General features: G+C 40.5%; 1 protein-coding gene across 2 annotated transcripts in view; it reads left to right on the top strand.

The window, feature by feature from the left end:
- LOC147027096 (uncharacterized) overlaps nt 1-27,500 on the top strand; it is a 547,644-nt gene that overhangs the window by 192,540 nt on the left and 327,604 nt on the right. For both annotated transcript variants that reach the window (XM_085883264.1, XM_085883263.1), the window contains 5 exons: nt 4,157-4,219; nt 13,748-13,822; nt 21,270-21,356; nt 22,838-22,894; nt 23,309-23,362. In XM_085883264.1, coding sequence (XP_085739390.1) covers nt 4,157-4,219; nt 13,748-13,822; nt 21,270-21,356; nt 22,838-22,894; nt 23,309-23,362 — 336 coding nt within the window. The remainder of the gene's footprint in view (nt 1-4,156; nt 4,220-13,747; nt 13,823-21,269; nt 21,357-22,837; nt 22,895-23,308; nt 23,363-27,500) is intronic.

The following is a 27,500-nucleotide window of genomic DNA, read 5'->3' as shown; positions in this document are numbered from 1 at the left end:
GTTTCAAGGCATGTCCTCCAGGCATGTCCTCCTGGACCCATTCTAGCATGTACATTTAGAGGTGAAAACGACCAGTACATGCACCACCTTGAAATATTTTCAGTTATTTTTTTCAGAGCCCTCATAACTTGATGAATTGCACAAGAAAAACATTTGAAATCAAAATAAATTGCACAAATATAAGTGGAGAAAAATAGCCATTTCTCTTTATTTGCCCCTTTTGAGCCCCAACAATTGCACAACAGATTTTTTTTTTTATTGTCATAAACCTTTTTTTTCATTTGAAAGCAATTTAACATAAATGCGATCTACACAAATATATTTTTATTATTAAAGTATTGATAAAGGAGTAAGGAGTAAAGTAAGGAGAATCATGATTCATGGAACAAGCTGTGAAGTTTTCTTCTTTTCAAAGTTTTGTTATGAGAACTCTTATCAGGATCACCACTGAGCCCAGGACAGCTTTCAACCAGAGTTCGTTTGTATAAATATTCCCAGGTATTTTTTGTTTTTTTAAATCTCCATGAGGTCCTTTTTCATCATTCCCATTGCCCCAATTATCACTTGTTCAATTTTGGTGCTCTTCAGCTTCCAGGCTCTTTTCACGTCATTCTTTAGGTCATGGTATTTGATCATTTTCTTGATTTCTGCATTGTTTAGGCTGAAATGTCTGGGTACTGATACCTCAATTAGCAATGCCTTCTTTTCATTTTGTATCTAAGTACAATATCCCGTCACAATACTTTCTTTTCCATGTTCTTGCCCATTGGGATCATTAGGTCGTACGTGAGTGTTACTTGGTTGTTTTTAGTGATAGTGGTTGCTTTTGGTTCTTATTTTCTTGAGTTTTCTGGAACTGGGATATAAAACTTTTTTGCAGATGTGCCAGTGGATTACTCCACATACTTTGTTGTGCCTTTGTATGAATAGTTGTTCGGATATAATTTTTTTCACATCCCAATAGGAGGTGACTTGTACTTTCTGTTTCTACCTTGCAGAATCTACACTTGTCCGACTGACTCAGTCCTGCCATTTTCCTAAAGCCATTCATGTAGTGTCCCTAGTCTTGGGCATTTATAATGGTTCGTTCTCCATCCCGGTTGAGCTGATCTCTTCTTAGCCATTTCAATGAGCTTTCTTTTTTATGTCCAGTCTGTCCAACTATTTTTTTGTACCTACCTGCTCTTTTGTCATTCTCCCAGTTGTCAGTGTACATCTCTTGGTATTTTGCTTTATATATATTTTTTGCAGTTGTTGAGGCTGTATTATTTGCTGTTTTGGTTTATTGTGTGACATCTGCTCACACCTGTTTTTTGAGTTTTTTGCAAGGTGGGTTAGGGATACGTTTTCTGGCTTGCTGTCTTCATGTTTGCATACAAATTGGATTCTGTAGTCTGTTGAACTTTTCACATATTCAGTGAATCCTACAGTTGTCATTCCGTGAATTTGGTTGAGCTCCATCATTCCTCTACCTCCTTCTCTTCTCGGCAGATACATTGTCAGGAAGCAGTGATTTTGTATAACATTTTGTGGATGATGAGGAGGTTCCTTATTTTGATATCTGGTTTGTTGATTTCCATTTGTTGCTAATTTAGGACTCCACAGCTGTATTGGAATATTGGTATTGCTAGTTAGTTTATGGTTTTTATTTTGTTCCTTGGAAAAAGGTATGTTTTCAGGATCAGCCTCATTCTCCATAGTTATTCTTTGGCAATTGTTTTGTTGATGACAAATTTGTTGGCCCTCTTCCACTCCAAGGTATTTGTATGATGCTTGGTTTTCTCATTCCTTTATTGTATTTATGTCGATTTTTATGTTGTCCATTTTTGTTGGTCTTCATTGTACGAATGTGGATTTGGCACACTTATCTTGGCCAAATTCCATTTGAAAGTCATCAGAGTACCATTTAACTAATTTCAGTTGTTCTGCCAATTTTTCGTCATTTGGTGCAATGTTTGAAATCATCCATGTAACATAGATATGTTGCCTTTCCTGTCTCTTTGGACATTCTCTTATTGGATGTTAGGGTGTATCCATGTCCTTGCTCATGAATGAGGTTGCTCAGTTGGCCCAGTGCCAGCCTAAACAGGAGTAGTGAAAGGCTGTCTCCCTGGAAGATTCCTCATCATAGCTTCACCCCTGGTATTTCAATCTTTCCTTCCGAGTGCTGTAATATCTTCACTCTTCATTCCTCTTTTTTCCCACCCCTGTTACAAACTCACATACTCTCTTCAATCCCACTCCTCCCTCCAGGTCTTCAAAACAGGCTGTTCACCACCACTTCATATCTTCTCCCATCCAAAATATTGATATTTACTTCCCCTATTAATCCTCCCTAAACTCACCTCCTTAAAATTTCCTGTTTTCCTTCCTGAAAGTCTCTGTGGTGTCCTTCTTTGTTACCCTGTGTACTCCTCCCAATCCCTCTCCCTTCCACAGATCTCTGATTGTCTCTGTCCCCCACTATTTTGTGCTTCCTTCTCCCGCCACTCTTGTCTACTGCTTTGTTGTATGTTTCTGTGTATTAGCTCTTGCACGACCCTCAACATGGTATAAAAAAAAGAAGAAGTGGTATTCCAAAGATCCAATGCTTTCTCAATTAGTTTTATTATTTTGGGGTTGATCTTGTACAATTTCATGCATTTTATCATCCCAAAATGTGGAATACTATCAAAAGCTTTTTATATTCTATCCAGGCTGTGGACAACTTGTTTCTGCTAGTTTTTACAGTTTTGCAATATGGCCTTATTCAGTAGTATTTTCGAGTATGGATTTATTTAATCGTATGTATAGCCTTGGCTCAAAGGTGTGTGTGTGTGTGTGTGTGTGTGTGTGTGTGTGTGTGTGTGTGTGTGTGTGTGTGTGTGCGCGCGTGTGTGTGCGCGTGTGTGTGTGTGTGTGTGTGTGTGTGTGTGTGTGTGTGTGTGTGTGTGTGTGTGTGTGTGTCCGTCCAGGCATAACTGTTTTACCATTTGAGTTTTTGCCATCAATTTTTTGATAAAACTTTATTACGAGAAGATGGAGAACACTAATTAATAAATTTACAATTTTTTAGCCTCCTACTATGGGATAGGTGGAGGCTTATACCTGTTGTAGGGTTTATTTCCACAATTAGTGCCCAAAATTTTTTTATGGTACACCAAGGTTTCTTCGACTCATCATTATAACCCCACGCTAAAAGACGTAAAGAACATTAGTATGTTAAAGAGGTCAAAACCACCATTTTGAGTTTTTTTCATTCCTGCACTCCTAATTTCTTAAATTGGTATCAATTTCCGAGCTATATCTCGGATATGGCTTTCATATATGGATATGAATGACTTTCAGAATGAAATTTTGCATCAATGGGAATAAAAAGTGTTGGGGTTAACTTATTTTTTTGACCTTGACATAATTATTAAGGTGATGACCTAATTATAGACATTTTATCATTTTTCACAATGGCTCGACGAAAGGTTTGTCCGATTGTAAAGAAGTTGCCCTCGCTAGATAGCCTAGAGTAAGACGTATTTACGCTTCATTAACATCACACCCTTCCAGATTAAAGGTCAAGGTCAAATGGTTGTCTAAATAAAAAGCGCATGTTTTGTCATCGCTCAATTTTGCCAATGTGAAATCGCAGAGACTGCTTGGCCTTTCAAGACGTCCTTGCATCATAATAGTGTATCTGCACTGATGTTGTACACCTGATATTTGTTTTGTGTCCTTGACCTACTTTTAAAAATTGTGACCGACTTAACAAAAAAACACCTTTATGATCATAACTTGAATAATTTTCCTCTAATTTTCAGGATGTTGGGTTTTATGGATATTTTCTCAATGGGGACACGTTTTCTTAATTTATACTCTATTCATAAATGTTGAAGGTCAAGGTGGTATGGTGGTCCAAAAGAAATATGTCCATCAGTAGGTCACTGGGCAAGGGTAAGTCACAGGCAATCACTAAGGGTAAGCCGGAAGAGCCTTACTCTTGGCGATCGTTTTGAGATCACAGATATCTATTTTTTTAGCTGTTATTTTCATCAAGTTTTGTGTGAGTAAAAAGCAAACATCAATATTGGCTTTTCAGGTTGAGATTCCTTCGAGTTAGTTAATGACTGTATTTCTGCTCATGGCACTGATTAAACTGAGCATGATTCATGTCCACTTTCTGCAGGGAAACCCAGGACCTTCGGGCATCACTGGACCTCCAGGTCCCCGAGGAGATCCAGGACCAAGGGTAATTCCTCCCCCCCCCCCCCCATTTTAGCTCTTGAAACTCCTTCATGCACCCAAACACCATGTTCTTTCCAACACCTTTCCTTTATCTTCCTGCTGTAACACACCCCTCCCCCCTTTTCCTTCATCTCAGTTTTGGGGTCATCCCGTTTATTGTCATGGGTTGTGATCTGTGAAAGCATTGATTGTTTATGCATTGTTCTCTCAGCTTAATCAGTAACTGTTCACTTAGTTTGGAATATCTGTGACATCATAACTCCCTTTAAAGGTATGTTCGATATATAAGCATGATTATTTGCTTCTTATTCAGACGAAGCATATTGCATGAAGGGTGGCTTGATCAATCACAAATCCCATTCCTGCAAACATTTCTGCCATCTGCTGGAACATGTGGGGGTATTACCATGTCCTTGTCATGAAACCTCTGGAGCACTTATTGAATGATAATTAAATATTTCTCAAGTAAGGTCGAAAAAAATTTATAAATCCACGCTGAAAGATGCAAAGAACATTAGTATGTTATTTAATCAAAAAATCTCATCACAATAAAACTCTTCAAATCATCATGAAACTAAAACGGGCACTCAGTAGAGCGCATACCTTCGCCAACGCTACATTTTGCCCCCCCCCCCCCAGAAACCGTTGATTTTGAGGGTATTTAATCCCATACCACATCTGCCATCTCATATGTGTTATGATGGCTTAAAACATGAAATTTCCTGCTGTTTGACACTGATTCACGTTCATTGTACAATTTCTGTATGAACTCCCCTGACCTTTTTGGGTGTTGGCGTCAAGTCAATCTGATGACAAGTGGTCACATTATAAGAAATTATTTTCTGGCATTTTAGGGGCATTTAGCACACACGAGTTTCTGTTTTTCTAAATAAGTTATTTATTGTGAACAAACATTCATTGTACAAAAATGACGATTTTGACCTTTTCATGACCTCGACCTTGACCTTTGTACTCTTAATTTTGTAATTGGTATTAGAGTGTGGGGAACAGAACAGTCAACATTTTGGTGTTGGTTTTGCAATGTCGTGACCCCCCTGACCTTTGACTCCCAACCGCTAATAAGGGTTATTACGTCATTGTGTCATGTCACATATCACAAGATGGGGCATTGAATTCTGAACATTTTGCCATTAGTTGCATGCAAATTGGATACAAATTGACCGCGCTATGGTAAAAAGACGATTTTGACCTTTTCATGACCTTGAACTTGACCTTTGACTTGATCGCTCCCAAAATCTAATCGAATGGTCCTGGGATAACAACCAATCATCCCACCAAATTTGCTGCGATTCATTTCAATACTTTCGAGTTATGCGAATAACAAACAAACAAACAAACACACATATTCACAAATAAATAAATAAATAAATACACAGCGATCAAAACATAACCTTCGCAACAAAGTTTGAGAAGGTAAATATAACTTTCCCGATTAGACACATTATTCGAGATGCAAAGAATGCACAGTGATGAGACAAATCACATCGCAATCAATGCAGTTTCAATTTTTGTTCAATAACTTTGAATTTGTTTCAATGTTTTAATCCATTGAATACATCAAACGTATTATGTTCATCACATCGTGTCGGTGATGCTTAAGCAGTTCCGAGGATGAGTGTATGCTGGGTGGTTTGCTACTGCCTTCCCCAGCAGTCAGTTAGGGCAAAAAAAAAATTGGCCAGGGTGTCCGAGATTAACTTGTCTACTCTTCGTGGAGACATTGGGGATCCATAACGTCCACTAACTAATGCTAGCAGATGGGACACCCGGTTTAATGTCCATTCAAGGAAATCCTCACACAGTGATGTATCGCCCTTCATTTTAAACACTAGAATGACAGTTCATAGCTGTGTTGAGATTCAAAACCTGGTGAGACAGCTCAGAGGTGAGTGTGCATATCTCGAGGGTATCCTGCCAGCCCGATTACTGTACCTAATCATGAGCGAACATTTCATTTCACAACATTGTAAGTTGAAGATGCATCATCTAGAGGTGAATGCCACCTTTTTCCTTTATAAGATCTTTATTTGCAGGAATTGCTTCTCATTATTCAATACATCCCCATGCACAATCCTTGTTCACGACTTCATTTACTTAACCGTGACACAACTCTCATTTTGCAAAAATTGGACTTACGACACACTCATGATTAACTTACGTCTCACGTTTTAATTAATTCTGATACATATCACATTTTAATTAATTCTGAGACATATCACATTTTATTTCATCCCAATTATTGTCTCCGGGCATCGCTAAAATATACCTGACGAACCTGCGAATGAGCAGTTACATCATCATGACGAGACGTGCGAGGCCCGCAAAAAGATACCACGACCAGTTTGTGCTTTCCCAAAGCCTAGCTTTCACTACACTGTTCCACTGAAGCCAGGATTTCATTTGAAGTCCATTCAGTACGATTGTGTTCTTTAACTCATCTGTCAGCCATGACTGAGTCTGGAATTGTCATTCCAAATGTATTTCAGTCTGCCTCCACATCAGGCAGTAAGGGTGGGCTGATGGGGCAGATAATTAGCTTATCAACAGCATATTGCTTAATACGTCATGTGTTGGCAGTGAATTTCGTTCTTGCAATGCAAGGAACATTGTTGTGACTACCAATCGGTGATCAGTGCTCCCAAACCTTGCACTTCTGTATCCTCTAGTGTTTGAGATGACAGTCCATTTGGTGTTGATAAGGATGTGACATATCTCCATATTGATCATCCCATCATTGCTGTACTAGGTCGTGCAAAGGATATCCTTCTTCTGGAAATATGATCCCGACTCTGTAGTCTGAAGACAAGGCAGAAATCCAACAGTTTTTCACCATTACTATTTCTTTCACCTTTGTCATGTGGTCCTGTCACTGCTGCACATCCAATTCTATGAGTTCCCACTTCTGCATTGAAAATCCCAAGGTCAAATATAATGTCTTGTAAGGTGTTTGTCAAAACAGTAGAGTGCTGCATTTAATTCATCTTTGTCCTCATATTGTACAATATTAGTAGGTGCATGCCCTGTGATGACTGTGAGATAACCATATAACCTAGCAGATATAAGCTGTTAGTTGGTGATCATGAAATCAAAGCATTCTTGGGTTTTTGATCCTGAGCAATGGCGCCTCCTTAATAATGTAGCTCATTACGCCATGAGTGGATATACATATCCATCTTACTTCCAGTCCATCTTGCTTCTGTCAGTCCACCAATGCTGATTGGAAGTCATTCCAGTTCTCTGGACAAGAATGAAGCTGCTCTGGTGAATAGCTTGAACTAGGTATCCCAGAAAGCAATGCGAATCACTGGACGGGTTTGTAAGTCGAGGGCATTTCCACGGGATACATCCGGCTGAATAAATCCATTTTCCTCAATTAGTTTCGTTTGGGAGATTTCCTTACCTGGCTCACTTCCTAGGCTGGTGGAGCTGCCACCTTCTTCAAGGGAGGGCCTGCCGACACTCCCCAGCCTCCCATGGGAATTTGTCGAGAAAGTCAGGGCCCCGTTAGTGGGAGAACCAGCGTTACAAGTTGGCATTTGCAGTTTTGCCACGTGTGTACATGTACCCCTGCACAAACCGACTTTTTTTTTTTTGCATCACAACCCTTCTTGGGAGTTCCCTGAATCCACCATTATTAGTTTTATTGAAATCCATTAATCAATTCTCAAGTTAACAAAAAGGGATGCCTGGGAGATCCTGCTTTCTGTGTGGGGATAACCAGCATCGCAAGTTGACATTTGCAGTTTCTCCACGTGTACCCATGTATACCCATACACAAACCGACCTTTATTTTATTTTATTTTTTGCATCACGAACCTTCCTGGGAGTTCCCTGAATCCACTGCCATGGATTCATTGAAATCTATTACCGTAATCCGTTCTCAAGTTGAAACACTACAAACAAACAGACAGATGCAGCTTCTTTTATGATATAAATATGCATTGGCACACCTTTGGTGCGCAATTTAAAGTTGTGATATTTCCACCCAAAAAAGTGATATATTTTCTGGAACACACTGAACATCTAAAAATTACTTTTTTGTCATCATATTTGGCCTCACTCTATTGTCATCATATTTGACCTTACTGGATAACATTGTCGAGTTCTTGTACTATAAAATGCAAAAGATGTTAAATTTACTCAGTGATCATTTTTTTTTTTTCTGGGACACAGTGTACACAAGAGAAAATGTTTTGGGACATACTATAACCATATTTTGCCTTGTTGGACCACACTGTAAAGTTTCTGTGATGGAAAACACCAAGTGTTCAATTTTTAAGCTGTCATATATATATATATATATATATATATATATATATATATATATATATATATATATATATATATATATATATATATATATATATATATATATATATATATACACACACATATTGTTACGGCCACAGGGAATGAGTGTATTTTAAGGGGGATAATCCTCGTTTCTCCTTGGAAGAACCGGACCGATGGCCACCGCTCACAATTAACTTTGTGGTACGGTGGACAGCTTAACAACCATTGAATGCCAATCAGTTAACCACAAGATCCGGTGTCCAGTCTAATTTGCCATTTAAAATTAACTCGAGATCATGTGGCTTCCGGAATGTAAGACGAGCCCTCAGTGATGCACCAATGTTATCTGATTAGATCTAAATTAGGGTGGCCGAGCGTTTACCGCTGGTGCATGCCAACTATGACAGGTTAATGAGTTTGGAAATTATAATCTCCCCGGTATGAATAGGTGTACCATATCCCTGTATGCCCCGGTTAGAATAGGTGTACCATATCCCTGTGTGTCGTAAGAGGAGACCAGGGTTGTGTCAGGAAGGGCATCCGGAGTAAAAACCTATGCCAAATCTTTATGCGGACAACACAACGAATTTCCATACCGGATCAGTCGAGGCCCGGGTTACCAATGACCGCCACCAGTACCGGTGGTCAGCAGGGTACCAGTGGAAATTGTGCTACTGCTGGGCGAAGGAGGAGAAGGAGACAGGGAAGGCGAGTCCGGAGGCAGTGGGAGAGGGGGAAGGGTAGAAGTGTGGAGGTGAGAGTTGGAACTCTGAATGTTGGGACGATGACTGGCAAAGGGTGAGAGTTGGCTAATATGATGGAGAGAAGAAAGGTGGACATACTGTGTGTACAAGAGACCAAGTGGATGGGGAGTAAGGCTAGGAGCATTGGAGGTGGTTTCAAACTGTTCTACCATGTTGTGGACGGGAGGAGAAATGGTGTCGGGGTAATTCTGAAGGAGGATTATGTCAAGAGGGTATTGAAGTGAAGAGAGTGTCTGACCGAGTGATGAGTGTGAAGTTGGAAATTGAAGGGGTGATGATGAATGTCATCAGTGCATATGCACCGCATATGGGGTGTGAGATGGAATATAAAGAAGATTTCTGGAGTGAATTAGATGACGTGGTGGAGAGTGTATCCAAGGATGAAAGAGTGGTGATTGGAGCAGATTTCAATGGGCATGTTGGGGAAGGGAATATAGCGGATGAGGAGGTGATGGTTCGGTACGGTCTCAACAAGAGAAATGTGGAAGGGCAAATGGTGGTAGAGTTTGCAAAAAGAATGGAAAAGGCAGTGGTAAATACATATTTCAAGAAGAAGGAGGAACACAGGGTGACATACAAGAGTGAAGGAAAGTGCACACAGGTGGATTGCATCTTAAGCAGGAGATGCAACCTGAAAGAGATTAGAGACTGTAAGGTGGTGGCAGGGGAGAGTGTAGCTCGACAGCATCGATTGGTGGTCTGTAGGATGATTTTGGAGGTGAGGTTGAGGAAGAGAGTGAGGGCTGAACCAAGGACCAGATGGTGGAAGCTGAAGGAGGAAGACTGTTGAGTGGAATTTAGGGAGGAGGCGAGACAGGTGTTGGAAGGTGGTAAAGATGGGTGGGATGATTGGGCAACTACAGCAGAAGTGGTGAGGGAGATAGCTTGGAAGGTACTTGGTCTGACATCTGGACAGAGGAAGGAAGATAACAGACTTGGTGGTGGAACGAGGAAGTACAGGAAAGTAAAAGGAAGAAGGGGTTGGTGAAAAAGAAGTGGGATAGTCAGAGAGATGAAGAACGTAGGCAGGAGTTCAAGGAATGCTGGCAAAAGGCAAAGAGAGAGGTGGCAAAGGCTATGAAAAAGGCATATGACGAGCTGTATGAGAAGTTGGATACAAAAGAAGGGGAAAAGGATTTATACCGATTGGCAAGACAGAGGGACCGAGCTGGGAAGGATGTGCTGCAGTTCAGGGTGATTAAGGACGTAGATGGGAATGTGCTGACGAGCGAGGAGAGTGTGTTGAGAAGGTGGATGGAGTACTTTGAGGAGCTGATGAATGAAGAAAATGAGAGAGAGAGAAAGTTGAAAGAGTTGGAGATAGTGAATCTGGAAGTGGGGTGGATCAGTAAGGATGACGTGAGGACTGCAATGAAGAGGATGAAAATTGGAAAGGCGGTTGGCCCAGATGACATACTAGTGGAGGCATGGAAGTGCTTAGGAGAGATGGCAGTGGGGTTGTTAACCAGATTGTTTAATAAAATCTTGGAAAGTGAGAGGATGCCGGAGGAGTGGAGATTAAGTGTACTCGTTCTGATTTTCAAGAACAAGGGTGATGTGCAGAGCTGTGGAAATTCCAGAGGGATAAAGTTGTTAAGCCACACCATGAAGTTGTGCGAAAGAGTAGTTGAAGCTAGGTTGAGAAGAGAGGTGACGATTTGTGAGCAGCAATATGGATTTATGCCAGGAAAGAGCACCACTGATGCGATGTTTGCTTTGAGAATGTTGATGGAGAAGTATAGGGAAGGCCAGAAGGAGTTACATTGTGTGTTTGTGGATTTAAAGACAGCTTATGATAGGGTGCCAAGAGAGGAGTTGTGGTATTGTATGAGGAAGTCGGGAGTGTTGGAGAAGTATGTGAGGATGGTGCAGGATATGTATGAGGACAGTGTGACAGCGGTGAGGTGTGTGGTAGGAATGACGGACCGGTTTAAGGTAAAAGTGGGATTGAACCAAGGATCGAATCTGAGCCCTTTCCTGTTTGCAATGGTGATGGACAGGCTGACGGACGAGATCAGACTGGAGTCTCCATGGACTATGATGTTCGCAGATGACATCATGATCTGTAGGGAGAGTAGGGAGCAGGCTGAGGAGAGCCTTGAGAGGTGGAGGTACGCACTGGAGAGAAGGGGAATGATAGTCAGTAGGAGTAAGATGGAGTACATGTGCTGAAATGAGAGGGAGAGTGGTGGTATGGTGCGGTTGCAAGGAGTTGAGGTGGGGAAGGTGGATTGGTTTAAACACTTGGGATCAACTGTCCAAAGTAACGGAGAGTGTGGGAGAGAAGTGAAAAAGAGAGTGCAGGCAGGATGGAGTGGGTGGAGAAGAGTTGCAGGAGTGATTTGTGACAGAAGGGTAGCTGCAAGAGTAAAGGGGAAAGTATATAAGGACGGTAGTGAGACCAGCTATGTTGTATGGTTTGGAGGCGGTGGCATTGACAAAAAGACAGGAAGCGGAGCTGGAGGTGGCAGAGTTAAAGATGCTGCGATTCTCGTTGGGAGTGACGAGGATGGATAGGATAAGAAATGAGTATATTAGAGGGACAGCACAGGTAGGACGGTTTGGAGACAAAGTGAGAGAGGCGAGATTGAGATGGTTTGGACATGTGCACAGGAGGGAAGCAGAGTATATCGGGAGAAGGATGCTGAAGATGGAGCCGCCAGGCAGGAGGAGAAGAGGAAGGCCAAAGAAGAGGTTCATCGATGCGATGAGGGCGGACATGCAGGTGGTTGGAGTGTCAATGGAAGATGTGGAGGATAGAGCGAAATGGAGACGGTTGATCCGCTGTGGCGACCCCTAACGGGAGCAGCCAAAACAAGAAGAAGAGGAAGAAGAAGAATCTCCCAGTTTATTTAGGTTCGGACAATGCTCGACCAATGGAAGGAAAGGCCAAGCATGGACAGGTTGAAATGTTAACAAGGAATTTATTAATAAGGAAAAAAAAAATAATCTGAAGAAATTTTTATTCCTTTGTTGTGAAGATAGGTGAATTCAAATCAATCAAAAAAAATCTCAAACAAATGAAGAATTAATCAGGCATTGATAGAAAAACAAACAAAGAGCTGATGCTTATCACTATGCCTTATTTTACTTCATGATTAAACACGAGACAAGGGTACCCAGCAGATCATTCAGGGGATAAATAAATCTGGTCTCAGCTTGCCAAGGTATTAGTCGTTGTGCGTCCAACAAAATGTCCCAAAATGTGTGAGCGTGCCTTGGTTTGCTGCCAGCTCCCTGCCTTGCCATGTAGCCACTCACAAATAGGCTTGAACACCAATCGACGTCACGTTTTCATCACCAGGAACCAGGGACGCCAAGAATCAGGTACGACCAGAACCAGCAGGAACGGTCCAACTGTCACCCACAGTAAGGAGCAACAACTGACTGTTGCAACTGACTGTTGCTTTAAGGAACTGTCACACAGCTGTCAAGAATTGTCACCAACTGACTGGAGCAAATGTCACAAACGGTCAGGAAAGTTGTCCTCCCATCCTTTTTATAGGCGAACAGTGTGGGCAGAGCCTCAAACAGACTTCAACCAAATCCACCTTGCCTATTGGCGCATCGCTGCACGTGACCTCCAACTGTCAATCTCACAATCATTCTTTCCTCGTTCAGCCTGACACAAACAAGAGCCAGCCAGCAACCATAGAGCTGCCAAATGGGGCATCAAATGTCGATGGAATAAGGTGGACATCATCGTCGGTGAAAGAGGTGGGTGTCGAATGTCAATGAAAGATATGTGTGTGAGGTAAATGGTCCACAGCTGTATTTGACCTTCAGAAAAGCCGTTCAGGAAAAGCCCGTGGAGTGCTTAATCAAATGTCCTGTAAGTCCAAAGTGTAAATAAATCATCTACCTCCAAGCCAATGTGTCCCGAAGGAAAGGGAGTAGAATGTGCCTCCGTTGGGCTAACGGCTATCTCTCGCACGCATGAACATGTCGTAAAGAGAAAAAGGCCATCCCATAAGAAAGGGAATCTGTTCTCCACCCTTCTCCAATGCATCAAAGTTAGAATCTCACCAGACAAGGGGATGGGTCTATCCTGGACATGCATTTGTGGAAATAACTGTCTGTGGATCTGAATGTTGTATGCATTAATCGGATCCGATTCCGAAATCCAGAACAATATATATATATATATATATATATATATATATATATATATATATATATATATATATATATATATATATATATATGTATATATATATGTATATATATATATATATATATGTATGTATATATATATATGTATATATATATATATATGTATATATATATATATATATATATATATATATATATATATAATGTATATACCATACATATGTAGAGCTAAATATTGCCAGTTCAAAGACCTTTCCTTTTTCAGAAAGAATTTATGGGATATGAGGGGAATTTAAATGTTTTTTTTTCCTTTACTGGTTAAAGTGTCTATTTCAAAACAGGGTGAAAAAGGTCGTCGAGGCCTCGATGGTTCTGATGGAATTGCTGGACCACCTGGAACAACAGTTCTGCTACCAGTAAGGCTTTCATTTCACTGCACTTGCTTCCTTATCATGTCATTGCATAAATTCATTTTTCCTCACATATTTCAGTGGTGTTCGACTTTTCTTGTTGATATTGTTGCTTCTGCTGCTGCTGCTGTTGTTGTGGTTGGGATAAACAGATTTACATATACAAAAGGATTAAAATGAAACTGGATAGATTAAAAATGCTCTCAACAATAGCCTTTTATTCAAGCAAAATATGAAAACTGAATAACCAAACGGAATGGAGCTGCCAATAAAGACCAGGCTGAGATCCAAACTTTAAACCACTCACTGGTATTCATGTTGGACTGAAGACCATTTTGTGGTGAAAACATTAGCTATGATATAGCCTTGCCTTGCTGGGTAGTTAAACTCGTTGGTGGTGCTTTCTATTTTGAATATGCATCTTTCCAACTGCACCCAGGTCTTACAAGTCTGGAATGTTTTGTAATTTTAAATGAAATAATTGTATATTTTCAAATGTCACATTTTATTGCCTATCCAAAGTGGTCCTGGCAGTGTGATTAAGAGTAAACCACATTGTGTGGACTATATCATGTGTATTCCAGCTTAGAAGGCGCTGGCAGATCACCTGCTCTGGAAACGTTGCAAATGTACCAGATGGGTTTTCGATGTCAATCTCATCATTATTTTTGGAACCAACCCCATTTCTATTAATATGCAATCCAAATCCTTAATATCATGACCTTCATCCATATTTGAACCCACATCCTCAGGGATGGCCATCTATTGTCCACATGAGTCCAATATCATACCTGCTGTTAATAACAAATATCAGAAATGTAAAATCGTCTACATTATCTTCTGTTTTTATTGACTTTCATTGTGTTTTGATTAGACCAGTCTTTACCAGATTTAAAATCAATGCCAGCATTTGAGATAATTTGCAGGGAATAGGACGAATGCTTCAAGTCGATATAGGTGAGCCTGGTGATAAACATGAATTATCATCTTTCCTCCAATAAAATCCTGGATGTATATATATATATATATATATATATATATATATATATATATATATATATATATATATATATATATATATTATATTATATTATATTATATTTAACCCTCTTCGAAGAGGGGCACTTATTCGAGGAAACATCCAGTGTGGGTAGTGATTTATAATTTTGGCATTTTTCATGAAGTTCCAGTTTTTGGAAGTCATTCAACTTCCACAATTTTTTTTCTTTTTTTTGTATTCAATCTCGAGTCTCGGATGAGAACTAACACACAGAACATACCACAAGGGAAGCAGGAGACAAGATGGTGGGAGAGGGAAGGACAAAACGGTGGGGAACAGAGACATTAGGAGATCTGTGGAAGGGAGATGGATGGGGCAGGGTACACAAGGTAAGCAAGGTGGACACTACAGGGACTTTCAAGTCCTTACACGACAAGGACTTTCAGGAAGGAAAGATGGGAATTTGAAGGAGGTGGGTTTGGGTTGGATTAACAGGGGTAGAAAAGATCATAGTTTTGGATGAGGGATGATAGAGGAAGTGGTGAACAACTGTTTTAAAGACCTGGAGGGAAGAGTGGGATTGAAGAGAGAGTGGGAGTTTGTTCCAAAGCTGGGGAAAAAGAGGAATAAAAGAGTGAAGGTGAGCAGTGATTCTTGATTCTGGTAGTTTTACCAGAAGGGTTTGCTGGCGGACCTTGAGTGCCCTGCGGAAATATTGCGGAGAAGCATATCACAGACAGAGTGGCGGGGGGGGGGGTAATAGACCAGAGAGGAGATGGTAGAAGACACAATGACCACTGACCTGCCTGCGGTGAGAGATTGAGAGACCCAAAGACTCAGCCTCATGGCAGGAGATACCAATGATCCTAAATGCCTTGGTTTCCACAGCGTGTAGCTATAAAGATGAGAGGCAGGAGCAGTACTCCATCAGGCTGTGGAAGAAAGCTTTGTATGCGGTCAGGAGCTCTCAATGAAGTCATTTATCGCATTCGCATACTTATGTATGCCACATTACATGAACTCAATGGAGTCATCGCTATCATACATTGGCTCATCAGTCACAGCATTTTCAACGGACTTTCCCTTCATCATATGTACTCACGGCACTAACAAACGGATGGAGAATACAACTCAACTCAACTTAACGAGTGGAGAGCATCTCACTCATGACTGCCTTGCTTCATTTAATGTACGATTAGCCATGCATATCCATCACTTCATTGATGGGTTTAATCAAAAGACAGAATGTCGTCCTTAACAAACATATTGCGTGTCAATCTGTGAGTCTTAATAGGGATGTAAAATGAAGTGAAACATGCGAAATAGGATGTTCGATAACACGTAGTTGTTATCATGGCTGCAGATGTTGTCTTTTTGTGTGACCTTCCATATACTTTTTTTATTTTCCAATTGCTTCGAGAAGTAATTCTATATATTTATTTTGTGTGCTCCTTCCACGTCCATCACACGTTATTCTAAAGAGGTTCCTGCTGTTGTAGCAATAAAAGAAATGTTACCGTTGGAACCGCTGCATTAAGCTCCAATTGACACTTCTTTTTCTTCAATGACTGATAGATGGGCTTTTGAAAGGCATCTTTATATTTAAATGGATATAAATTTTCGTTCCAAATATATCGATTACCGTCTTTCCAACCATATAAATCAATTTCAGGAGAATCTGGATTATAAGCGCATATGAAAAATAAGCACACACGGGCCTCCCTATTTGATTTCTCCATAAGTGCATATAAAAACATCATCGTAAGGTTTTGAAAACTGAAAATGTTATCAACTCAAACACACCATGTGTATTCCATGTTTTAATGGTACATAAGCTTCAAGTCCGAATTTCTTACACGTCTGGTACTGGTACTTTCATAAGTTGTATATTCAAAACAACGTTGTTCATCAAGGATTGTAAAAGGGTGTTTTACAATCCTTTATGATAAAGGGTCATAAAACAACATTTTTCATCACAATCAAAATGGACATGCCAATGAAGCGTTCGATCACAAACCTGTGAAAAGAAGATTGAGATTATCGTGTTTTACAACTCTTGTTGTAAAAGAACCAGTAATAAATTCAGACTTGACACTCGAGGACTTTGATGTGAATGGTGAAGAATGGAGAAATAATTGTTCAGAGTGCGAAAGGTTTGAAGAATATAGGGAGCGGAAGATGGGCCTTTTTCCTGGACATGGGAAACGAGCTTGTTATGGAATTTAAATCGATACGTGCTCAAGGACTTAAAATGTATTTAGTATTTGTTTCCGAGATATGGATGATAAATATTGCAATGATGTAATAACTGGCATCTATGCAGCAAACCTGAAGAGCATTTACCATAAAAGTGCATGTCGTGGATTTTTGAATCCATATAAGTGCATTTGGAAAATAAGCGCATGTGTCAGGTTTTTTGAATATAAGTGCATATGTGTTTGACTAAATCTAAAAATACACAACCGGTCAAAAGTTTTAGAACACCCCCATTTTTCCAGTTTTTATTGAAATTTAAGCAGTCCAAGTCCAGTGAATAAGCTGAAATGGTACAAAGCTGAGCAGTAAACTGCCAGAGGTTAAAAAACAAAGTTTAGGTTCACAAAAACTGAAAAATAATGTAAATTTCAGAGTTGTTACAAAATACCATTTTCAGGGAACAAGTAATGGGTTAGCAACTGCAGCTGTTCTGCAGCAGTGGAAGTAAATTAAGCCATGACAGTTGATGCAAACAATTCCGACAGGTGTCCCAACTTTTGTTGATTAGTTAGAAACTCTCTGTCTGTATTTTAAGCAGTGTTGGAACAGACTGTGGTGCTTCACCCTCTGAAGCATTATTTGGCCAATATTGCACTGCAGGAAGTAGTATATTGCTCTCATAATGGCGAAAAAAGGCAATTAACAAAGGAAGACAGACAGACCATTATAACCCTTAAAAGTGTTTGTCTTTCCTTTCGAGAAATTGCAAAGAAGCCAAGGAGTCAGTGAGTACAGTTTCCTACACCATCTAAAGTTACTTGGAAACTGGAGGAAACTCTGACAGGAAGAGATCTGGCAGACCCAAAGCCACAATACAATCAGAAGACAAGTTTCTGAGAGTCAACAGCTTGCGTGATAGGTGGCTCACAGGACAGCAGCTTCAAGCACAGCTTAACACTGTTTGAAGTAAGGAAGTCTCAGTTTCAACTGTGAAGAGAAGACTTCGAGCTGCAGGTTTGACAGTTCGATTGGCAGTAAGAAAGCCATTGCTAAGATGGCAAAATAAGAAAATGAGGCTTGCCTGGGCCATGAAGCACGGCCAGTGGACTAGTGAAAAATGGAAGAAGTTCTTGTGGACTGATGAATCAAAATTTGAAATATTCGGTTCATCACGCAGGGTTTTTGTATGCTGTTGAGTAGGCGAAAGGATGGTTCCTCAGTGTGTAACACCAACTGTCAAACATGGTGGAGGAAGCGTGAGGATCTGGGGCTCTTTTGCTGGATCCAGAGTTGGTGACTTGCACAGAGTGATTGGCACCCTGAACCAAAAGGGCTTCCACAGCATTTTGCAGCACCATGCAATACCCTCTGGTCTCTGCCGACTTGGTCAGGGGTTCATTCTACAGCAAGCTAACGACCCAAAACATACCTCCAGGTTATGTCAGAACTACATTAGAAGGAAAGAACAAGACTGTCGGCTTCAAATCATGGAATGACCAGCACAGTCCCCAGACTTAAACCCCATCGAGCTAGTTTGGGATTCACTGGATAGAAGGGTGAAAGCAAAGCAACCTTCAAGTGCAACACATTTGTGGGAACTTCTGCAACAGTGTTGGGAAGAACTTTCCGAACAATATTTGATTTCCATTGTCGAAAGGGTGCCACGAGTATGTTCGGCTGTTATATCTGCAAAAGGTGGCTACTTTGGTGAGTCAAAAATTTAGATTAAATTTTGTTCAACAAAACGATTCCATGATTTCTTTTTTATTTGAGATTGTTTATTTGTTCGATGCTTTAATTTCAGAGTACATTGAAACATTTAACTGCTTTAATTTCAGTAAAAACTGGAAAAATGATTGTGTTCTAAAACTTTTGACCAGTAATGTAGGTGCATATGCTAATTATCCAGATTGTACTGTACTATATTGGGTTTCCAATGATACCAATTTTATTATTATACAACATCAGGAACCCTTTAGAAAACAGCCATATGGGTAGAGAGACAGACAGCTTGTTTCTCATTTTAGTAATATATAGATGCATGTATTGCAAAGTTGTAAATTGTTTTGGCTGTAAAAAATTTTTTTGGGGCTTTACCCCAATAACTGCCCAATGGTGTTTATTGGATGGGTGGGAGGGGGGCGTTTATTTTTCAACCCCCTGCTGCGGGAGGGGAGCTTATTGGAGGAAATACGGTATTAGGTATTAACAATGACTGTGTAATGTCTCACAGTTGATTTTTACTATAAAAATTAGTTTTGTAAACTTGCATCTGGAGGAAAAGGAATTTTAAATGTTCTCCTTTGAGATCTTAGGCCAACCACATTAACCGTTCAGCGACAAAAAAAACACACACACACACATACACACACATATGTACACATGAGTGGTTTATTTATAGCAAGAAATAACATGAAACTTTTCTCCTTTTTGTCATATATCTCAACTCTTCTATTCTACGTCTACGTATCGAATTCCATAACAATATATAATAGCCAAAGGGTTAGAGTGGAGGAGATTGGAAAGAAACGGATCGATATCACAGACATTCAATTTTAGTTCCTTCAGCTCAAGCTGTTTTTCTGTTTTGTTTATTAGCAAATGACATTCTACTTGTAAGCAACGTTTTTGTTTGACAAATTAGTCTTCCATCCATCATTTACTTCAGCAATGGAAGATTTCCTTGTTGCTCTCTAAACAACAGTTCATGACCTTCAATGATATCTTGTTACTTTTCAAAATCCACCATTTTCATCAGCAACCAAAACATGTACAACGCTTTAAAGTGAGAATTCACATCTGACATCATCAAAGGGCTGTTATTTCACAAAGTGCCAACTAGCTTGTGCTGTTCAGAAAGCCGGAAGGTTTTGATGTGTGGGCGCTTGTCATCTATTCCTTCTTACATATTACCTTTGTTGTCAAGCAACTTTTAAGGTAAGTAATAGAAAGTAAATTACAATATTTAATCTGGAAAGTCTTGTAAGCCATGTAAAATCGATAATGCACTGTAACATCATGATTTATTTGTGCAGGACACGACAGCATCAACTGTTCGAGAAATTCTCAACATGCTTATTGCCTTCCTTATTCAAATTGTTAATGTCTTCTTTGGAAAGGCCAGCTGTATATGTCTTTTTCACTTCAATTAACTATGTTTCAAGTCCAGTAACAATTTATAAAAATTTATTGAAAATGATTATTTGCACATGGTACCTTTAGAATATCACTGTAAGTTTGGACATTTGCACAGCATTTGATTATATCACATATATTCCTTTAGATAAAAAAAATACCAAGAGTTGGTCTTGTTTTGAGGTAGAAAAAAGAAATATTATTGATACTAAATGTTTTGGTAAAGCAACCAGACTCTGGGGCATAATTGCTAGATCATACGCTCTGAGTCTGTGAGGTCGGCTCGTTCGATTCTGAAGCAGGCTGACTCATACCAAAGACTTCAGAAATGGTAAATGTTGCTTCCTCATTTGATATTCAGCATTTAGAGGATAAAGCATGGATAAACCTCATGGTTTGGCACCCGAAGCGGGGACGGAGGGGGAGAGATTTCTCCTTAACTACTTGGCTGACTGCAGAGAGAAATGTGATGTCACGAAGATGGTATGGCTGGTGCCCAGAGTGCCCCCGGAAGTTGTGTCACTTACCCCAAGGTCGGCAGCTGTGTTTGGCTGAAGTGAAGACCGGTTTTGTCTTGTGTATTTATATGCATGTGTGCTATAGCATGTGATTTGTACTGTAGCTCTTTCATGAGCCTGAGACCATGTAATATGAAAACATAAAGCACATCCAAATATGAAAGTAAACCCCAATGACCTCCATATCCATATTTTTCAAACAGTGCAAAGCTGCATTCGTCTCATGAAGGTGTGGAGTCGGTATTGGAACTCAGTTATCATCAAGATGCGATGAAATAAAGTAAAGAGCAGATTGAACTTTAATGTGGAAGACTTATTTTGGTGATATATAGGATTATGAACATCAGTTCCATCACATTGGGCATTCCAGATAAAAGGTAGTAATAGAACAAGAAGTTCTTTAAAATATAGTGATGCAATATATTATGCCTGATCCAATAAAATTTGGTAAAATGTGTTACTGGCAGGATCAGAGCTATGCTCGTTTCCAATGGTGAACCAACAGCCGGTGTTTGGAAATGAAAAAACGACTGTGATTCTCTGAGCAAACATGTAACCTTAATTTGTCATTCTATGGATTGTTATTAACAAATTATTCTTTCAGTTTCGCTTCGGTGAAGAAACTGATGATGACGTTCCAGTTGCATCTCTACAGCAGATTCAGGTGCAAGAAATTCTCCAGCAGGCCCGGGTGAGATATCTTTCTTGTTATTTTAAGCATATTTGCCAGAAATTCATGTTTGTAGGAGAATGATGGTGTGGAAAGACTAGGGTAAAATATTTGAACACACTGGTCCTTGGAAAAAGCTATTAGCTTGGGCTCCGATTATTAAATTTGTTTTTTTTTAACCAATTACTGATTCCGACAAAACAAAAACCAATTACAAAATAAACATATTTCGGTGAGATATAGATATTTTTTGAAAAAGTTTTTAAAAAACCAAAAAACAAGAGAGCTTTTTAGACCATGACCACAACTTTTCGGGCTTTCCGACTAGCAAATGCATGTATGATGTCTGTGAAGTCCAGACTGTGAAGAATGTCAAATCCCAAACTCATACGAGTAAGACGAGTGAGGCAGTCATGATGCATGGTTGTGCACTTGTTCGTAGAAAGTTTTCCAGCAGCTTCATCTTTGAGACAGTTCATCTTTTTAGGAGCCTGAACATTGTTGTTTATTTTTCCTTATTACGATCACTTGGATAACTTTGTGTCATCGCGATCACTGTAAAAAACGGAAAAAGTGGAAAATAAAATCTCTCAAGTGTGTGTGGGGCCCTCTCCAGCATGGGGCCCTGGGAACCTGTCCCAGATGACTGAGTTCGTCCATGGGAAAGATGAGGAGTCGAGGGTTATAGGGTGGCATTATGAGTGGAAGAAAGGAATTTGATGTTGTGTGCAAATTTTATTGCTGGTCAATTTCTTTTAGTGAAACGTTGTGCCTTCCTGCTTTCAGAAATTTATAAACATAACTTGATAGGCTGGTAAAAAAAAATGGCTGAGAAACCACTAACAATCCACCACTATGATCATATCACCCAACAATAACCTGATATCTCAGACTTCACTTCATTCCTTAAAATAGTTGAGATTCTTAACAGGTCGTGGACAGCTTGGAGTTTCTTATTCTTCAGAAATCAATGCCTGGTTATACATGTTATACACATTTAAATGCTATCCCTCTTCTCATTATTCATGCTTATTTTTGTTGTTATTGTAATATGAGTGTTGCTGTTACTGCTGTTTCAGTTGTATGGATTTGTGTGATTTTTGTTTTTGCCTTTACTTTCCTGAGGCAAGGATGCAAAGGGGAAATTGCAGATTTAAATTAGGATATAAAATTGGTATTCATGCACCTGCTAGTAGAAGGCCTTCTTATTATGCCATGGTTGATCAGTATGACTCTCCACCTGCAGGCCTTGTTGATTCTAAACTGTTGCTGTTGCACAGCTTTACTGATAAAACTGATATCCATAATCTTGGATTTTAAATTACATTTATGCTGATAAAGGCCAGGAACAAAACATTGTGAACTTTTTGTTCCACCTTGTGCTATCAGTCGCAAAGCACCCGGCCTGCAATTATCACACTCAGCTTGTGGGTGCCCCAAAGAGAACAGCAGACATTTCCTTACATCACTTTGTCTTATCGACTAACTATTTGCATTTCCAGCTTGCATTACGAGGAGGATCCGGTCCCATGGGTCTCACAGGTAGACCTGGCCCACTGGTGAGTGACCTTATTCCGTTGTCAATTCCGATACGAACACCCGGTCTTCATCTAGAATTCTCCTTACTTATATATGTTGGTGAGATCAAGTCTCGTGTGCATCGTTTTAGGTCATGTTCTATCCTGTATTTCTGAGAATAATTACTTTTCCAAACACCTTGATAGTTCTGAGCAGAAATGAGTTTGAGCACATAATGATCCAAGCATTCCACAAACCATGTTGGTCTGCTATTTATTGACCAATTATTGTTTAATTGGCTGTTATTGGTGTGTATGGCTGCACATAATCAGCATGGTGTTATTCAGGTTGGAACTGCAGGTGTATTGGCACATCATGCAATGATGAAATGCATCATTGATCAAATTAAAAGTTGTTTCTAACGGAGTACTCACACCGTTTAATTTTTACCACAGGGTTCTCCTGGAGCACCAGGCTTGAAGGGGGATTCAGGAGAGCCAGGTTCACAGGTAAAAAAAACAGAGTTTTGTGATTCATGAAGAGTTGTTTCATAATTATTTTTTAAAATGTTTGATCGTCATAACCTGAATTACTGATTTTGCAGGATCGCTCAGATGCTGTGCATATGCCTTTGAGCTATAAAGTTTGGTTTGATTCCTGATTTGACAATGAAGTGTAATCCAGGCAAGGTCAATGAATGTGTTGTCCACCGGATGGGCATCAAGCAATGGACCCATCTCGATTCAATGGTCTCGGGTCCGTTCTTCTGTGGTGGACACGATAAGCAGAGAAGGCCTCAAGGATGTCAGGATTCCTCCAGATTTCTTTCAGTTTAGTGTTAAACCGGTATTTGCGACTGTTCAAAAATGTAATCACACCTGTTTGTGGTTTATAATATTTTATACTTCCTCGTTTACAATCCTACAAATTTCCACTATAAGCTATTTATACACGTTGACGGCGTTTGTTCAAGGAGGAACAATCCCTTGGGGAGAGGGGATATGATTTGGATTAATATTTTTTTGTAATAACATTAATATTTTGCGATTATCATGAGTGTTGTTATTACCCTGCATTCGCGAAGCGAAAAGCATGGTTAGGCATTCAGTTGTGGACGTGTGGCATGTATGCGTATCTGCATTTTAAAAAGTCATTTTCTCGGCAACCGTTGGTGTGATTGACACAAAATTTTATCACAGGAGTGCCTCTGCCTGTAGAATTTTTGGATTCATTATTATGATGTCATCGATCATGTGGTAGCTACGCCATCTTGTAAAAACGTTACACCTCGATATTACCCAAACCGCTCAATTGAAAAAAATTGAACTATGGTTTATTGTCAAGTACTCCCAATGGGAAATAAGATTTGTGGATGATGATGTCATCGTTGCCTTTATTATGACGTCATAATTTGACAAGTAAAACGCTTGATCTGATCAGTAGGAAAAAAAAAATTTCTGCAACTGTTCATCCGATACATATGAAATTTTCAGAATATGAGTGGCTCCTCCTGTTTAATTTTTTTTTTAATGATCATGATGTCATAGGTCATGTGGTAGAGGCACCATCTTGGAAAAATCAAAAAAAGTTGCACCTCTATATCTCCAAAACTGTTGACTGCGCAGGGTAAGTATTCCATGAATACCATCGAGTTAGTTTTGTTATTAGAAGCGGCCTTGGAAAAATGCCACAATTATCTATCTTAACACGAAAATACACCTTAACACAGCCTTCACCGAAGGAGGAACACCCCCTTGGGGAGGTAGGCAAATTAAGTCGCCACAACCTCCATCATGTGACCCTTATCCCTTCTGTGAAGTTTGGTTGAGATTGGATAGGTAATGACTGAATGTATCACGACCAAAAAACCCTCAGACAGACAGACACCAAATTGCATATTTTAGTATAACAATTACTAGCAGGGACTCACAGAACATCCATGCAATGTAAAATGTAACTGTAAGTCCTCAACCACACCCCTCACAAACCACAAGTCATCAAACCCCTTCCAAACCCCAAGTTATCAATCTCCCATCCCCCCCCCTCACCCAAACCTTAAGTTCTCAACCTCCCCCAGCAATCCTAAAGCTTCAATCCCCTGCCAACTCCAAGCTTTCAAAAACCCTCCCCACCACCTCTACCACCACTCTTCAACCACCCCTCCCCCCTCACCCATTTCCCTGCCCACAAAACCTCAATCTCCTCCTCTCAACTCTGTCACATTTGTGCTCAACCTCCTCCCAACCCAAACTCTCTGTTCTCCACTACCCACTCAGCATTCCCACATCGATCATTAAATATTTATTCAACAACAATCAACATATCCCCATCAGTTATGGCAAAGGGTGACACTGAAGCCATCTGTGCCGTCTCTTGCACTGCTGGGCTGCCTTTTCAGCAACCGCAGCCTCTGCAACCAATGCACTCTTTCTAATAGCTGCTCTCCAGCTTTGCCTTATTTGTGTCGTCATGCCAGTTCCCCTCAATATTGAAGATCTTTAGGTCTTCCTTGATGACATTCTTCCAATGTTTACAGGGCCTGCCACGTGGGTGAGTTCCAGTGGCCAGTTCACAAAAAAATACTCTCTTTGGGAGACGATGATCTGGCATGAGGCACATGTGACCCAGCCACCTCAGTCTTGATGTCCTCACCATCATGCTTATGGTTGTGATGCCGGCATGGGTTTCGACTTCCATATTGATGATCTTCTGCCACCAGTCAATATTCATGATGTGGTGAGATATGTGGAAAACCCATGGAATTGTAACTCTCAAGTGACCATGAGCAGCCTAATTGTGCCAATAAACAACCCCAAACCAAGTATCTTCTTCCCGATCCACATACACATATCGTTAAAAGTAAATAATGACGGATTTATTTTCACAAATTGGCAAGGTTCCCAGAACTCCTCGGAGTCTCCTCAATAACTCCTCATTATTAAGGACAAACACCTTTATAATGACATGGGTTTTATGGTCCCTGGTTGAAAAGAAAATAGTCAGAAGTAATTGCGAGACCTATGGAATCTCCGAAGTAAAATCCCTTGCTTAAGCAAACGCCACAGAGTTATTTGGTGGGGTTTTAGGCAACAGACCACTTCCCTGCCTTGATCGCTCCAAAAATAAATAAAAATAACGTAGGTTTGAAGCAAAAACATGACTACTGCCTACATTGTGGTTACACAGCTCGGACAGATTCCAATTACACTGGCACACAGGCTGATGCCAGAGGCCTGTACCTTAAGGCCTGAATGCTGAGGTCTATAACTACTTTGGCCTTCACAAGGCTTGTGACACTTATCGGCTCCAACCTTTTGATATTTGATAATCCTTTTAACAGTCACTTTGGTTGTTTTACATACATACATACATACATACGTATACATACACACATTGGGAGCATGCGCCACAGTGAGTCGCTGCGTCCACTTTGTTCCGGTGCTCCAGAGCCTCTGTCTGGCCACCCCCCAGGCAGATGCCTGGCCCATCCCCATCTCTTAGGGATAGGACATTACAGGCACCACACAGAAGGGACTGCCTCTGGTTAACCCGAGGAGACCGCCGTCTAGTGGACGACACCTCAGCACCATCCTTACACACATCACAGTTTGAAGTGTTTTGTGGTGGCCGGAGTGCAAACCCTGCCACCAACCTCCGAGGTAAGGTAACCAACTGCAGGAGGATGTCCGCAGATGCAGTTGGCACCAGATATGAATGCCCATTTGCTCACAAGGAGCTCCTCTGCCCTTTGGCAGGTTTTGTATTTAATCCTGTTGGGTGTCCATCTTCATACACCCTCCCCACCAGGGGAACCTTGTGGGGGGAACTGGTTTAGTCACCAACACCTGACCATGAACAGGTTAGTATGGGTTTTCATGATACCCATAGCAAGTCACAGATTTGATCTGGCCTGACCTGACAATCAGTGTTGGGTGCCATCAAATTGGCTGGGCTGTTTTGTTCTGTCTATTAGTGCAGCACTGCACAAGGCCCCCATCATCAAGTGATCCCCCAACCCCAACCTCCAACCCCAGAGTATCTGGATTACAGGTGCACACCATGATGCCCAGCATAGGTCAGATCACGTTAACACATCAAGCTTCTCTGGGGGCATTTGTTATTATGGTCAGTGGCAAAAATAGTCATTTCGCACTCAAGGGAAAACTTAGAGGGAGGGAATGGCGATTATGAATATGACAGCTCCGAAGATGTCTTTGGCTTCACCTAGCACAAAAATGGTGACTACGATTTATTTTCAGGTTACAATGATGGGTGGAGTCATAAATGTATTGAATGCCCACCATGGTTGGTTGCTTACAGGGAGGGAAAATCACTCCATCCCTATTATAACTGAAAATAACTGCATCCCTGGAAATAACTGCATCCCCATTGTAGGAGGGTTCACTGTGAAAGTGTGTTTGTGTGTGTGTGTGTGTGTGTGTGTGTGTGTGTGTGTGTGTGTGTGTGTGTGTGTGTGTGTGTGTGTGTGTGTGCGAGTGTGTGTGTGTGTGTGTGCGCGCGCGCGCGCTCTCTTAGCCTCTGCAGCATGGATTTCTGTGAATTTGTTATTACTAGCCACAGAATCACTCGGCATTTCTCACAATAATCTATGGGCACACAGACTGCGACAATCAGCGAAGAGTAATA

Source organism: Eptatretus burgeri, chromosome 5 (assembly GCF_056783735.1).
Source record: "Eptatretus burgeri isolate ZD-2024b chromosome 5, Ebu_testis_v1, whole genome shotgun sequence".
NCBI lineage: Eukaryota > Metazoa > Chordata > Myxini > Myxiniformes > Myxinidae > Eptatretus > Eptatretus burgeri.
This window is presented reverse-complemented; position numbering and strand designations above follow the sequence as displayed.